At 46.3% G+C, this 12,366-nt stretch overlaps 1 protein-coding gene across 5 annotated transcripts in view; it reads right to left on the reverse strand.

Moving 5' to 3' along the window:
* The window catches only part of ccdc88ab (coiled-coil domain containing 88Ab), a 63,717-nt gene that overhangs the window by 10,993 nt on the left and 40,358 nt on the right, over window positions 1–12,366 (reverse strand). For 3 of the 5 annotated variants that reach the window (XM_068567247.1, XM_068567246.1, XM_068567243.1), the window contains exons 13-30: window positions 11,982–12,160; window positions 10,984–11,121; window positions 9,326–9,509; window positions 8,770–8,900; window positions 7,821–8,114; window positions 7,306–7,488; window positions 6,531–6,809; window positions 6,156–6,280; window positions 5,674–5,812; window positions 4,871–5,047; window positions 4,581–4,742; window positions 3,165–3,442; window positions 2,802–2,945; window positions 2,423–2,609; window positions 2,025–2,170; window positions 1,782–1,874; window positions 1,086–1,288; window positions 643–690 (exon numbers count right to left, since the gene is read on the reverse strand). In XM_068567247.1, coding sequence (XP_068423348.1) covers window positions 643–690; window positions 1,086–1,288; window positions 1,782–1,874; window positions 2,025–2,170; window positions 2,423–2,609; window positions 2,802–2,945; window positions 3,165–3,442; window positions 4,581–4,742; window positions 4,871–5,047; window positions 5,674–5,812; window positions 6,156–6,280; window positions 6,531–6,809; window positions 7,306–7,488; window positions 7,821–8,114; window positions 8,770–8,900; window positions 9,326–9,509; window positions 10,984–11,121; window positions 11,982–12,160 — 3,090 coding nt within the window. The remainder of the gene's footprint in view (window positions 1–642; window positions 691–1,085; window positions 1,289–1,781; window positions 1,875–2,024; window positions 2,171–2,422; window positions 2,610–2,801; window positions 2,946–3,164; window positions 3,443–4,580; window positions 4,743–4,870; window positions 5,048–5,673; window positions 5,813–6,155; window positions 6,281–6,530; window positions 6,810–7,305; window positions 7,489–7,820; window positions 8,115–8,769; window positions 8,901–9,325; window positions 9,510–10,983; window positions 11,122–11,981; window positions 12,161–12,366) is intronic. The other 2 variants (XM_068567245.1, XM_068567248.1) reach the window with 1 other exon arrangement.

Raw genomic sequence — 12,366 nt, forward strand, 5'->3', positions numbered from 1 at the left:
GAACCACATGAGATGCGCTTGATTTTTGACATCAATCCCTGCCAAACCGGGCTCCTAAATTACCCACAATGCAAATCAACCAGCAGACAGATTGAGGATTCAGTTTTGTTCCATGTGAAATCGCTAATGTGGCCTCGAGCGGCTAGCCTCACGCTGCTAGCCTGGCGAAGCGGGCTAAAGAGGTCAGGAAGGACTTCTTTCTAACTCCACACCACCACATTTTCTTTAATCTGCTCCAACTAATGCCGACTAGTAAAAGAAGTTGAGGCACAGGTCCCACTGGAGCCACTAACGGCTTTTTCCTATATGCAGTTGTACTCCCTAAGACATGTAAGCAGACCTTGAAGCGTTAAAATGCACCGTCACTAAACAAGAGACACCGTTCTTAGTGTTTAGAGGAAGCGAGTGACATAATTACACAAGCTGAAGGAAATCAAGCGCACCCACTGTCCAAACACAGGAAATGCACCCGCTTTCCCGAAGCGGCTCAGAGGCCGAGAAGTCAACCTTGTGGTGCTGCGCAGCTCAACCGTAACCTCCAGGACAGCTGAGTGAAACAGACAATGGACTCACGCAAACATGCCCCGAGAGACGCGACAGCTGGCTCACAAACCCCGCCCTCCCCGCCCATCCGCACCATACCATTGGTGGAGCCCTGCACCTGGGCATGGGGCTGCTGCCCTCTCCTCCCTTTGCAGAGAGAGAGAGAGAGAGAGAGATGAGAGGAAGATAAAGAAGCAAAAAGGAGCAGTTAGGGGAGGAAAGACCCACTCAACCAGTACACAATCGTACAAATTCAACACACACACCAAGTTTATTTGTGTGTTTTTTGACATAGTAGGCGTCTGTGAGAGTCTATATATCAACTATTTTGCTCACAGCTTTCTTAGCATGTGCATGTGTCTGAAATATTGTGCGAGTACTTGATCAGAGGTACTTTCACAGTTGTTTGGTAGAGGGAGTGTTTGTTTCTACCGGTCGCCGTCCTGTGCAATGACAAGCTGTTTCATGGTTAAAACTGTAATTACACTGATTTGGAGTATTGGGTCAAAACAAGTGTGTGTGTGTTTTTCCTTTGTACATACTGCTGCTCCTCTTTTGCGTCAGCGTGTCGTCCAGCGAGTTGGAGCCGGAGCCGATGGACGAGCTGTCCTGGCTGTCCTGGGGGAACATCAGGAAACCGTCGCCGGACTCCGAACGAGAGGGGGTCAGCGTGAGGGAGCGCATCCTCTCCCGGCTCTTCGGCTTGATCAACTTCCTCATCTTCAGAGTGATCCAGTTGCCACGCCTACACACACACACACACACACACAAAAGAGAGATGAGGCAGTGAGCGAGACAGAGAGAGGAGAGGGAAGAAACGGGAATCTAAAAGTCAACGTATAATGACGTGAAAAAGAATATGAAGGATGGATTTTAAAATGTGTTGCCTGTGTGTGCTCAGCATCTAGATATTCACAGACGTGTTTGCAGTGTACAGCTGTTAAAAGCTCTGCAGAGCATAAATATTTGATGCAGCGCTGCCTGAAGCTGCAGTGTGAGTGTTTTTTCTGCCGTTCCCAAAATGCCTCGAAGATAAGAGGCAACAAGCAAACAGTGTTCAAGATCACAGTCCGCTATGATACACCGACTTGTTTCAGTCACTCAAATTCAGGCGCGAGCCATTTTTTACAGCGGTGATGATCATGCCATTGACACCAAATACAAAATAGCCAATCTGTTCTTTCTTTAAAGAATATTTACTCATGCAACCAGATGAAGCCATTTTCTTTTTTCTTTACCTGCGTGGAGGCGAGGGGTCGTAGAACTTGTACTGGTCCATGATCTTCTCCTCCAGCTTCTCCTTCTGTCTCCTCAGCTCATTCAGCTTGTCTCTGATTGGTGGAGAATTGAGAGACGACCCACCAAGACAGACAATGAGCGAAAAATGCACGCAATCCAAATCCAAACAATTTGTTTTGTAATAATTACAGCCGGGGACATGACCGCTTTAAAGGAAACGCATCATCGGTGGCGGGGTTTACATGTATTGTCTTTGCTCTACGTGGTACAGGTCCTTGCTCTCCATGGTCTGCTCCAACAGGGTGCGATTCTGGAGCATCAGAGTCTGGATCTGGTCCAACAGGTGGCGATTCTCCTCCTCCAGGTTGCCTTTCAGCTGGCTTAACAACTGACACACACAGACACGCATATTAGATATATAGATATATTAAAGAGGAGCTAAGCCTCCTGGCTTAATAACAAATATGATTCATCAAAAGGGGGAAATCCATCCACGACACAGCTGGCTTAAGAAGTCGTCTCTACAAATAAGACATTAAAAAGGAGGTAAACCCATCAAAAGACAGCTGGCTTTCAAAGTACCACGCACACAAATGATGGGAAATTACAGCGATGGGAAGGTACAAGTGCGTCGCCTCACCTCGCACTGATTGGTGAGCTTGGTGGACGTGATGTCCAGCTGCTGGAACTGCTCCCTCAGTTTGGAGAACTCGGCCTCCAGCTTGGTCTGCTCCAGCGTGGCGGCGTTCAGCTGGGTCTTCACGTTCTTGTGGTCCAGCTGGAGGTTCTCGTTGTCCCTCATCAGCTGACGATGGGTGTTATTAAGCCTGAGGAGAGAGCGGAAGGACTACTGAACACGGGAGACATGCATCCTAAAAAGGGTCTTTTCCAAATGTCACAGAAACATTTAATTCAAGGAAAATATCAAGTTTAAAAGTCACTTCCTTAAAATGTTGCACTATGTTTTATGCATATGTTTGAATAGTGTTTAAGGTAAACATATGTGCTGTTGCTCTGACCTGTCATTGTCTTCTTTGAGCAGTCTGTACTTGTCTGCTGTGGATTGGTGCTTTTCATTCTCTAGCGCCATTTTGTCCTGCTGCTCCTTCAGATTCTTCTCCAGATCCTCCAGCTCTCCCTTCCTCTGCAAAAGCTGCTTGTACCTGCAAGCATGAATTCCCACCAATTAATAATGCTAAAATGTGTTACATAAAGAAAGGAAGGAACACAAAGCACATCTATTGTTTTATCCAAAAGGGGATCTACAGTTTCCCCTTGTTGCTCAGCAGGGTTGTGTGTGTGATTCTTTAGTAATGACCTCATGAGACCATGTTTAAAAGTAGGTCAAAGTGCCCATCCCCTGCTCCTACACCCAGCCTCACTTGTCCTCCAGGTCCCTGTGCTGCTGCTCCAGGCTCTTGTGGGAGCTCTTCAGACCCCCGTGCTTCCCGATCAGGGCTTCGAACTCGGCCGCCTGCCTCTCGTGGAGCGCCGCCAGCTTCTCGTGGTCGCGGAGGAGCAGCTCGTAGGTGGACCTCAGCTCCTCTTTCTCCTTCAGCGCTCCCTCGCGCTCGCCCTCCACGCTGCTCTGCTGGCTCTGCAGCTGGGCGTTCTGGGCCATGAGGGCGGCGCTCTTGGAGCTCAGGGTGGAGTTCTCCACCTGAAAAAAAGGACGCGGGGCAAAAACGGAGATATTGGATTGAGATGTCGTAGTAATGCAAGTAGAGGTTGTTGCTGTGTTGGCCTACAGGGGGCACTGTGCCTCCGCTCAGGTCTTCTCCCACTTTGTAAACTCCATCGACACAAAACATCAGCAGGAAAACTGTTTCTTTTCATGTTTCCTTTGTGGTCGCGGGGGTTTCCTGGTCTCAAGTTCCTCTTCAATCATGACTAGCGTGTGTATTCACACACTGAAACACACACATACACACACTCTGTCCAGGTGCTGACACACTTTCTGTACCTTTTAACAGGAACAGTTTTTCACCGTCAGTACACACACACACCTGTGCTCTCTCACTCACACACACCTACCCACCCCCACACACACACACACATCAAGAGACACACACTAGATGCTACTGTATGGTCAGTGTCAATCCTGTTGCCCATGAGCAGGGTTAGAATTGCTGCCAAACAGTGAGCACAAGTCTGTCGTTTTGTATGAAATACATTCTTCAAAAACATAAAAAATAATATATGACTCTTGAATAATAATATATTTATTGTACATTTGAATGGAGTTGAGTCAGGAAGGCCAACCAGCGTAGAAACTATGCCAAATTAAACATTAAGCAGCTCATGAAATCATATTTCTATACAGGATCGGTCGACGCCCGGGTCGCCTACTAAACAAACAGATGATCCGGAGTGGAGATCCCCAAAGGGAGCTGCCGAAAACAAATCATATGCACCATTATAAGTCCATAGTGCATGTATCTTGTGACCTTAAAGGGAAGTTCTTCCTCATCAGAATCAAGTGATGTATGCAGTAAATGGTAATGTTTTTTCCGCCGAGGTCACAGCATTAACTTTTAATCAGAGCTTTGAAGCCAACGCTGACAACAACTTCTTAAAGTGATCAGAGAAAATATGAACGTCAACAGCGTCAATACAAATACTGAGGGGACGATATTCTTTCAAATTCCTTGAAAACGATTAACCTTTGTAGTGAAATAATTAAAGCTGGTGTGTGATAAGCTTCAAGTCAAATCTTCACGTCCGTCATCCACTTTGACTAAAAATTGTCATCCGTAGTGTCTTGTGAGTGCGAGGCAGATTAAATAGCCTGGGATTACCTGCAGCTTGGCGTTCTGCGTCTGCAGCGACGTATTGTTCTCCTGTAAAGAAGCAGTCTGCCTCTGCACGGCCACTATCTGAGCCTGCAGGTTGGAGCTTTGCGTTTCCAGTTGTTTGAGCTGGCTCCTCAGGGCCGCCTTCTCAGCCTGCAGCGTGGCATTCTGGGAAAAAAAGATATTGGATAAACGGGACAAAAAAAAAGAAGAAAAAAAAAAACACAATCCAAATGTGTGTTCACCATTCATTTGGGAAAAGTCCCACAAGCCATCCTGATATTGTGCCAACTCACATTCCTCTCCACCTCAATGAGTCGGTCTTTGACTTTCAGCAGTTCTCTGGTGGCTTCGTGGCTCTCTTTCTCCCATTTACCGACAGCCTGAGGGTCCTCCCCTCCTCTAGGGGGCGAGCTCTGCACCATCCTCTCCTCCTCCTCTCTCTGCCGCAGCGCCTCGTAGTTTTTCTTCACCTGGGCAGAGAAAGAGACACGCGAGTCAAGACATACCTCTAAATGGTTTTTTCAGTACAATAAAACAAATTCCTCCAACATACATCCCAGACGGCAAGAAAAAAAAAAACATACTTCTCTGGCCTCGACAGTAAAAGGAGACATTAGTAGAACATGGCCTGAGTCCTGAAGTACAGCAGCAGTAAAGATCCATTATAGTTTCACAGCTGAAACTCAGAGGTTGTCTACAGAGGCTTCAACTTCTCCACTCAGACTCTTTATCTTTGGATTTGATTCGTGTCAGCAGGTTCAAAAGACGCGCGGCGCCCTAAAGGAAAGCAGACGTCCTCCCCTCCAGTCCATCCCTCTCACAGACTCCGGCTGCCTCATGAATAGATAAACTAGCAATAGACGTGGAAGAGTGGATGAATAAATAATGTATCGACCTTGAGAAGCCCTCAGTGTTTTCAGTGTTTTGGACTGCAGCGGAAATATTTAGGTGTTTGGGCTTTTGGAGGGGGAGGAATCCAACATGCTGTGTGTTTGTGCCTTTCATTGCTACATTTAAAGGTCTGGATCTGTGTGTGTGTGTGTGTGTGTGTGTGTGTGTGTGTGTGTGTGTGTGTGTGTGTGTGTGTGTTGCTGACCGTCTTGAGCTCCTGGCGTAGCTGCTGGTTGAGGTTGGAGGACTCCTGCAGTCTGGCCTCTAGGGCGGCGATCTTCTCCTCTTTAATCTCCAGAGACGACTTCAGAGTCGACTCCAGTTTGGTTTCCAGGAGCCTGAACCTGAAAATAAATACGCAAGTGTGTGTTTTTGAGTCTTCGGTCCACAGTGTGCTCGCATATTTGTAATCATGAAACACAGATAACACTTTAGAGTCATTGGCACAGCGCAGCAAGGCCAACTGACTCGGCGGGGGAGGTTTTGGCTCAGAAAACTCCCACAGGACGACTCTTCTAAAGACTCAGAATGATGAAACGCCCGATTCAAATTGAGCCACATTTGCTGGCTGATTTAGACTGAACCGATCACCTTTATTCATTCGGATCCCGAGAGGATTGACTGAGGTCCGAGGCTTTAAGAGCCAACACCGAAACAGCGAGCTCGTGTGTCTTTGTGCAGCGATACCTGTCGTGAGAGCTCTCGTCCTGCAGCAGCCGCTCTTTGTTCAGTCCGATCTTCTCCAACTCGTGAGTCAGCTTGTCCAGATCGTTATTCATCTGCTGAGTCCGCAGCTTCTCACTCACGAGCTCCTAAAAAAAAAAGAAATACAAGATTATTCAACAATTAGTCGTAAAAATGAAGAATTTGAATGGAAGGGGCGACAGTAATAACGCTTCAGTGTCAACAAATGTTATCAATAAGTGACAATCCAGTCCCATTAATAATCCTTCATGTGTGTGAGTGGAGTATAGTGACACTTCCTGCACCAACAAAAGGGTTATGATACATCTGGAAGCAAGTGACGCGAAGTCTCCAGATGATTATTTGCAGACTTCTCACCTCTCGGAGTGTGTTGAGGGTCTTCTTATCGATGGTGCCCAGTTTGACCAGCTCCCTGTTCTCCCTCTCCAGGTCTTTGACCCTGGTGCAGGAGTCCCTGAAGAAGATCATCTCCTTGCCCATGGTCCGATTCTCCTTCTCCAAGGTGGAGATCCGCTGGTTGTCGTCGTCCAGCTTGGAGTCGCGGATCTCGGCCTGCTGCCTCAGCCGCTTGTTCTCCTTCTCCAGGAGCTTCTTGTCTTTCTCCAGCTGGGAGCTTTCCTGCTCCAGGATCTTGTTCTGCGGAGGATAAACGGGATAACGCGTCATTTGAGGGACTTTACCCGCCTTGTGAATGCATGTTTGGCGTAACTGTGAACGCAGATTAATTTTAAAAACGGGCTGAAAAATGAATTTTGACAAATAATCTGGGATGATCCAACTCTGCTGGGCAACGCGCTGTAGTTTTATCAGAAGGAAGTAAATGAATGCCAAAATAGCATCATTTTTACATTATTTATTTTAGCATGTGTATTCTTTAGAGCGCCGCATCAGAGAGGCTCCCTTCCATCGGCCTCGACTCCAATTTCGGGCCAATCTGATTGACCTCATTCTGCCAGTCAGAATCAGCTCATCCCAAAAAAAAAAAGTCACAGAGGCAGTTTCAGGACGACACATACAGATGTTCTTGTTCTGCTCCAGAGGAAAATGCACTATAATTTCTTTACCAAAATTCTGTATCATTTCCCACATTTCAGCATTTATTGTGACCGAATGAAACAGTGTCTTCCCCTACCTCCTGCTCCAGCTGCTCCAGGCGTTTACTGGAGATCTTGAGCTCCTCCAGGTTGCGTTGCAGGGACTGGTTCTCCGTCTCCACCTCTTGCAGCTCTTCCTCCAACTGTTGGATCTTTTTGCTGCTGTTCTCTAAAGCCTTCTGCAGCCGCTGGTTCTCTGTATCTAGGCCCTGGTAACTCATCTGGGAGGGAGAGGAAAAAGCCAGATCAGGATATTAAAAGCATCCGTGAACTAGTTGCGCCGCTCCCTGGATGCCATCATAGGCAGATAACCCTGCAACTTACCTGGAAAAACAGGAACTCATGATAATCATAACGGGGACGTCACCTCTACAGCTGTTCCTCACGACCTTGTGTTACACAAGTCGTCTCGGTTGAGGAGCGGTTAACTCACAAGAACCACACTTTATCTATCTGTAGCTTTTTATATCCGAAAGAAAGCATCTCGCCGTACGTTGTTGCATTTTATCTGCGTCTTACTTCTCTCCGGTCACAGAAGGACTCGCCGTTTTACCTCTAAGCGCTCCGTCTTCTTGGACGAGGCTTTGAGCAGCTCCATGCTGCGCTTCAGGTGGCTCCTCTCGCTCTCCAGCTCTCGGTTCTCGGCCTCCAGCTGGGCGGCCTTAGCGCCCGCTGACCGGAGGCTCTCGGCCGAGCGTCGGACTTCCAGGTTCTCGTGCTCCAGCTGAGCGTTCTCCTTCTCCAACGCCTCCATCTGGAAGGCCATGTTCTTCAGAGCGTCCAGCTTCTTCTTCAGCCGACGGCCCTCGGCCTCCAGATCCATGTTCTCCTTCTCCAAAGAAGACACCTACACACACACACACACACACACACACACACACACACACACACACACACACACACACACACACACACAAGTGGTGATTAAAGATGAGGAGTGAAGTGTGTGTCTGTCTGACACCAAGTAAACCCTGATAGTGTTGTGTAATGGCGGTCAGCTACAAACTATTGGCACAGCTTCAAAATGTATTATAACGTAATGCTTTAACGTTACATTTAAAAAAGGAGTTACTGCATGGTTGTTTTGGTTTATTATTATTAATATATTTTTTTTTTTACTCATTAGTGTCTTTGTGTGTGTGTTTTCTTTCCTTGTGGCCCTTTTGGCCAGACATGGTTTGTTTCTTGTATTTTTTATTACCTTTTGAGTTACGTATTTGTCTGTTGTAGAAATAATAATAATTCTCCGAAGCTTGAGGAGATCATAACCTTTCATGGATAAAAAAAACCTGAATGCATCCTTAAAGTCCTAAAAGATGGATAAGATTTTCCTCTCTGACTGGTGATTCTTGTCAATTTGTTAGGAAGCAACTCAACTCTTAGTGGTTAACTAAGATGCACCAGAGCCGATTATGTTAGTATTGAAGTTAAACCACGTGGGGAAACTGGCATTGAGCGACTAATGGAGCACAAAGACAGGAAACAAAAAAAAAACACCGCACCTTTTCACAGGTGATTCCCAGACTGGCTACTTTCTTCTGCAGGCTCTCGTTGTCCTTTTCCAGCTTCTGCATCAGAACCTCCAACTCTTCAGCTCGCTCCCCCTTCTCCTTCACCACTTCAAGCTCCTTACCTGCACAACAAAAACAAACAAAAGAAGAAGGAACAACCAGAATGTTAATCATGTGAATTCAAAAAGGAAAAAAAAAATAAGGAACTGGAAACTCAAAATACTGATTCCAGTGGTAAATGGACCATTTTATAGTCTTCCGACCACTCAAAGCGCTTCAACACTACATGACATCATTCACCCATTCACACACTGATGGGAGGAGCCACCATGCAAGGTGCCACATCAGTATCATCAACCATTAATACTCCGTTGGCGCAGCTACGGGAGCAATTTAGGGTTAAGTGTCTTGCTCAAGGACACATCGACGGGGGCGAACTAGGAGTCGGGGGGGAATCGAACCGCCGATCCTCCGATTGAAGGACGACCCCCCCCTGCTCCCTCACTGAGCCACAGGACGCAAAGCGGTTGAGAAGCACGTCACTCACGGAGCTGTTTCCTTTCAAACTCCATCTTGTTGAGCTTGGCGGTCGTCTCGCAGATGGAGTCGTGGAGAACGCGGTTCTCCTTCTCCACGTCCTTGACCCGGGCCTCGGCACCGACCTGGCAGCGCTGCCGCAGGGACGACACCGTCTGGCTCAGGTGCTTGTTCTCTTGCTCCACACCCTTCAGCTGGGGAAAAAAAAAAACAGGTATCAGAGATTTAATGCTCACGTTTTAAGTGTTTGAAGAGAGTGAAAAAATACTTTGAGTTCACGTTTCAGAAAGTGTTGTGTGGCTTCATGTGAGATGAATCCAGCTCGCTGTGATGAGACTGGTTGTATGAGAGATTTAAGAAGTTCCTGCTTCAAATGTTCCTTTAGTTCCGTGGCTCTCAAACTGTGGGGCGCGACCCTCTAGTGGGGCGTGGAGGTATTACAGGTGGGGCGCGGGGGGAGATGCAGATTCTTCTTCTCTTTTTTTTTAAGAATCCTTTATTAATCCCACAGTGGGGGAATTATTCTCTGCCTTTTACCCATCATCCTTAGTAATTAAGGAGCTTTGTGCTGCTGTGAAGCTCTGGGGCTTCAGTGTCTTGCTCAAGGACACTTCAACATGAAACTATGCGGAGAAAACAGGGACCCAACCGGCTTCCTTGGTAATCTTTTTTTTTTGTGTTGGACATGCGTTTGGGCACAGCGGCGCTTCAGTTGCATCTCATTACGTTTGTAAGTCAGCGCAGTGATCTGTGAGTGCAGCCCGCGGTGTTTTCTCTGCCTCATCAGAGCCAGGTTTTTACAAATCAGACGGTTAAACTCATTAAAAAGGCCTCGGATTTTGGGTCCAACAGCCACAAAAAACCCTGCGGACACAGCGCGGGACTAAGGAGTCGATAAAACATAGCGGTAGTTCCATTTAATAGCTCTTCGAGCCGAAAATGAAATCAATCGCACAGAGATTGCTCTCAAAAGAACTCTGTATGGACTTCGGTAAATTCACACAGCGTCGGCATGTTCTTGGGGCTTTCTGGAACGAGAATCAATGCTGGTTTTGTGGAGCGAGACGCATCTATGACGCACGGTCTCAAAGCTCCGTTTGTGTGAATGTACCGGTGCAGCCGACCATAATGCTTTTCCAGTACACAGGATGCAACGTTATTGCAAAGCACACGAGCGCTTGATGTGATCATTGTCTCAGAAAAGTTCTGCATAACGATTCTCAATCTTGTAGTTGAGGATATTTTCTACTCGACTCTTTCTGCAGCGCAGTTCTCTCCATCATCAGGGTTGTTGTGGAATTATTCCTCATTCAGTTAAACCCAATGTTTCATTTTTTAATTATTGAATGGGACGTTGTGTGAATCTTGCGTGAGGCAAACAGCTGCGGCAATGCTGCGTTTTTTCCTTTTATAAATCGGATATCAACGCTCATATTCGATGCATTATCGAATTTCTTTTGTAGAAAAAAAAAAATATAATTTCTTTGTTAAGTTGTGAATAGAGTCAGTATTGTAGAAGATTTTTTTTTTCCCTCATCGTCACACACGTGACACAAATCGAGAATAAGTGACAGTTATTTAAAATGATCATCAAGTGTTGGGATAAACTTCACAAGTGCAATCTGTGTGTGCATATGTGTGTGTTTTTGTGTGTGTGTGTGTGTGTACCTGTCTCTCGGAGTTTTCTCTGAGTGTTTCCAGAGTCTTCTCCAGTAAAGCCTTCTCCTTCATCAGGTCGGTGCTGAGGGATTCAGCGCTGCGCAGCGACTCTCTGTCCGACGTCAGTTCACTCCCCAACTGCTCCAACTGTGAACGACGTAGGAAGTCACACTTTAAGAAGACACACTCTCTCTCTATCGGGTTTCCATGTTCAGTAATGACTGAATCAAATATAGAATAATATAATATGTGATTCCCAGTCACAAAGAAGCCGGTGGAATTATTAGTCTGTTACAAATGTTATAATAGATCCGTCACAGCTCTGCAGAAAAATGCACAGAAGTTAATGTAAAGAAGCACTCGGCAGATATCCATTAAATGTGTTTCTGTTGTTCACGTCTACCAGGAGCTGCATTCACACTTTAATGAGTTTTGGCTCTGAACCTCAAGTCACTTTGGAAATAAATTTCCCCACTCTGGATTTTCCCCCCTTTGTGAGAGAGAAACACAATTTCATGCTTTTTCTTCAGAGGGCACAGAGCGAGGCTTATGTTTCTGAAAATAGCGGCGACACTTCTCTCAGCGAGGGGCGTTCGGGTGTCAAAGACTGGAAAGAAAAGGCAACGCGGGGCTGTCTGGATTTACAGCTTTGCTTTCATCCCCCTATCAAGCCCTCTCTATACTCTGTACTTCTTTCTCTTTCTGTTTTATCGGTGAAAAGGCCGAAAGCCAAGCATTGGGGTGATATATTATGGACGAAAGCTGGTCCAATATGCTAATGTTGGTGCTTAAAATTAAACTGCAATTACAACCAATGCCGTGAAATGTAAAAAAAAAAAAACTAAACTAAAATGAAGCCCAGTGCGACCCAACAAAAAATATCCTAGTATAGGATATATTAGTATGTCAATGATGTCATACATTTCTGTAGGAAAAATTTTAGACAGGAAATTATTCAAAACTTCAAACTCAACCACAGAAAGAAAAAAATACACAGTCCAGCTTACTTTGTGGTTCAGTCTCTGGTTCTCCTGGTTGACTTTCACCAGTTTGGTCACAGTGTCCTGACTGGCTGCTCCTCTGAGCTCCTCCACAGTCTTCAGCAGCGTCTGGTTTTCTTTCTCCAGCTTCAGCAGGCGGCTGGAGGTCAGCTCGTTCACCTCCTCGCCCAGAGACTTCTGAGGGGCTGAGTCACGACGAGCAAGCAAGCAAGCGTGGAACACACGTCAACGATCAATGCAAAACAATTGAATGTTGGTGTTGAAGTCAAAACCACAGTTTTACAAAGCCTTTGAGCCTAACTTCAGAGGTATTTAAGCTTTTTTTTCAACAAGCGCACCACGCAAAGTCTTTATCCAGATCTCTGGCTAGTTAAACCTCTTAACGGCTTAT

This window comes from Clinocottus analis, unplaced genomic scaffold (assembly GCF_023055335.1).
Source record: "Clinocottus analis isolate CAN_PGR_092001 unplaced genomic scaffold, fCliAna1.0.p SCAF_8, whole genome shotgun sequence".
Classification (NCBI taxonomy): domain Eukaryota; kingdom Metazoa; phylum Chordata; class Actinopteri; order Perciformes; family Cottidae; genus Clinocottus; species Clinocottus analis.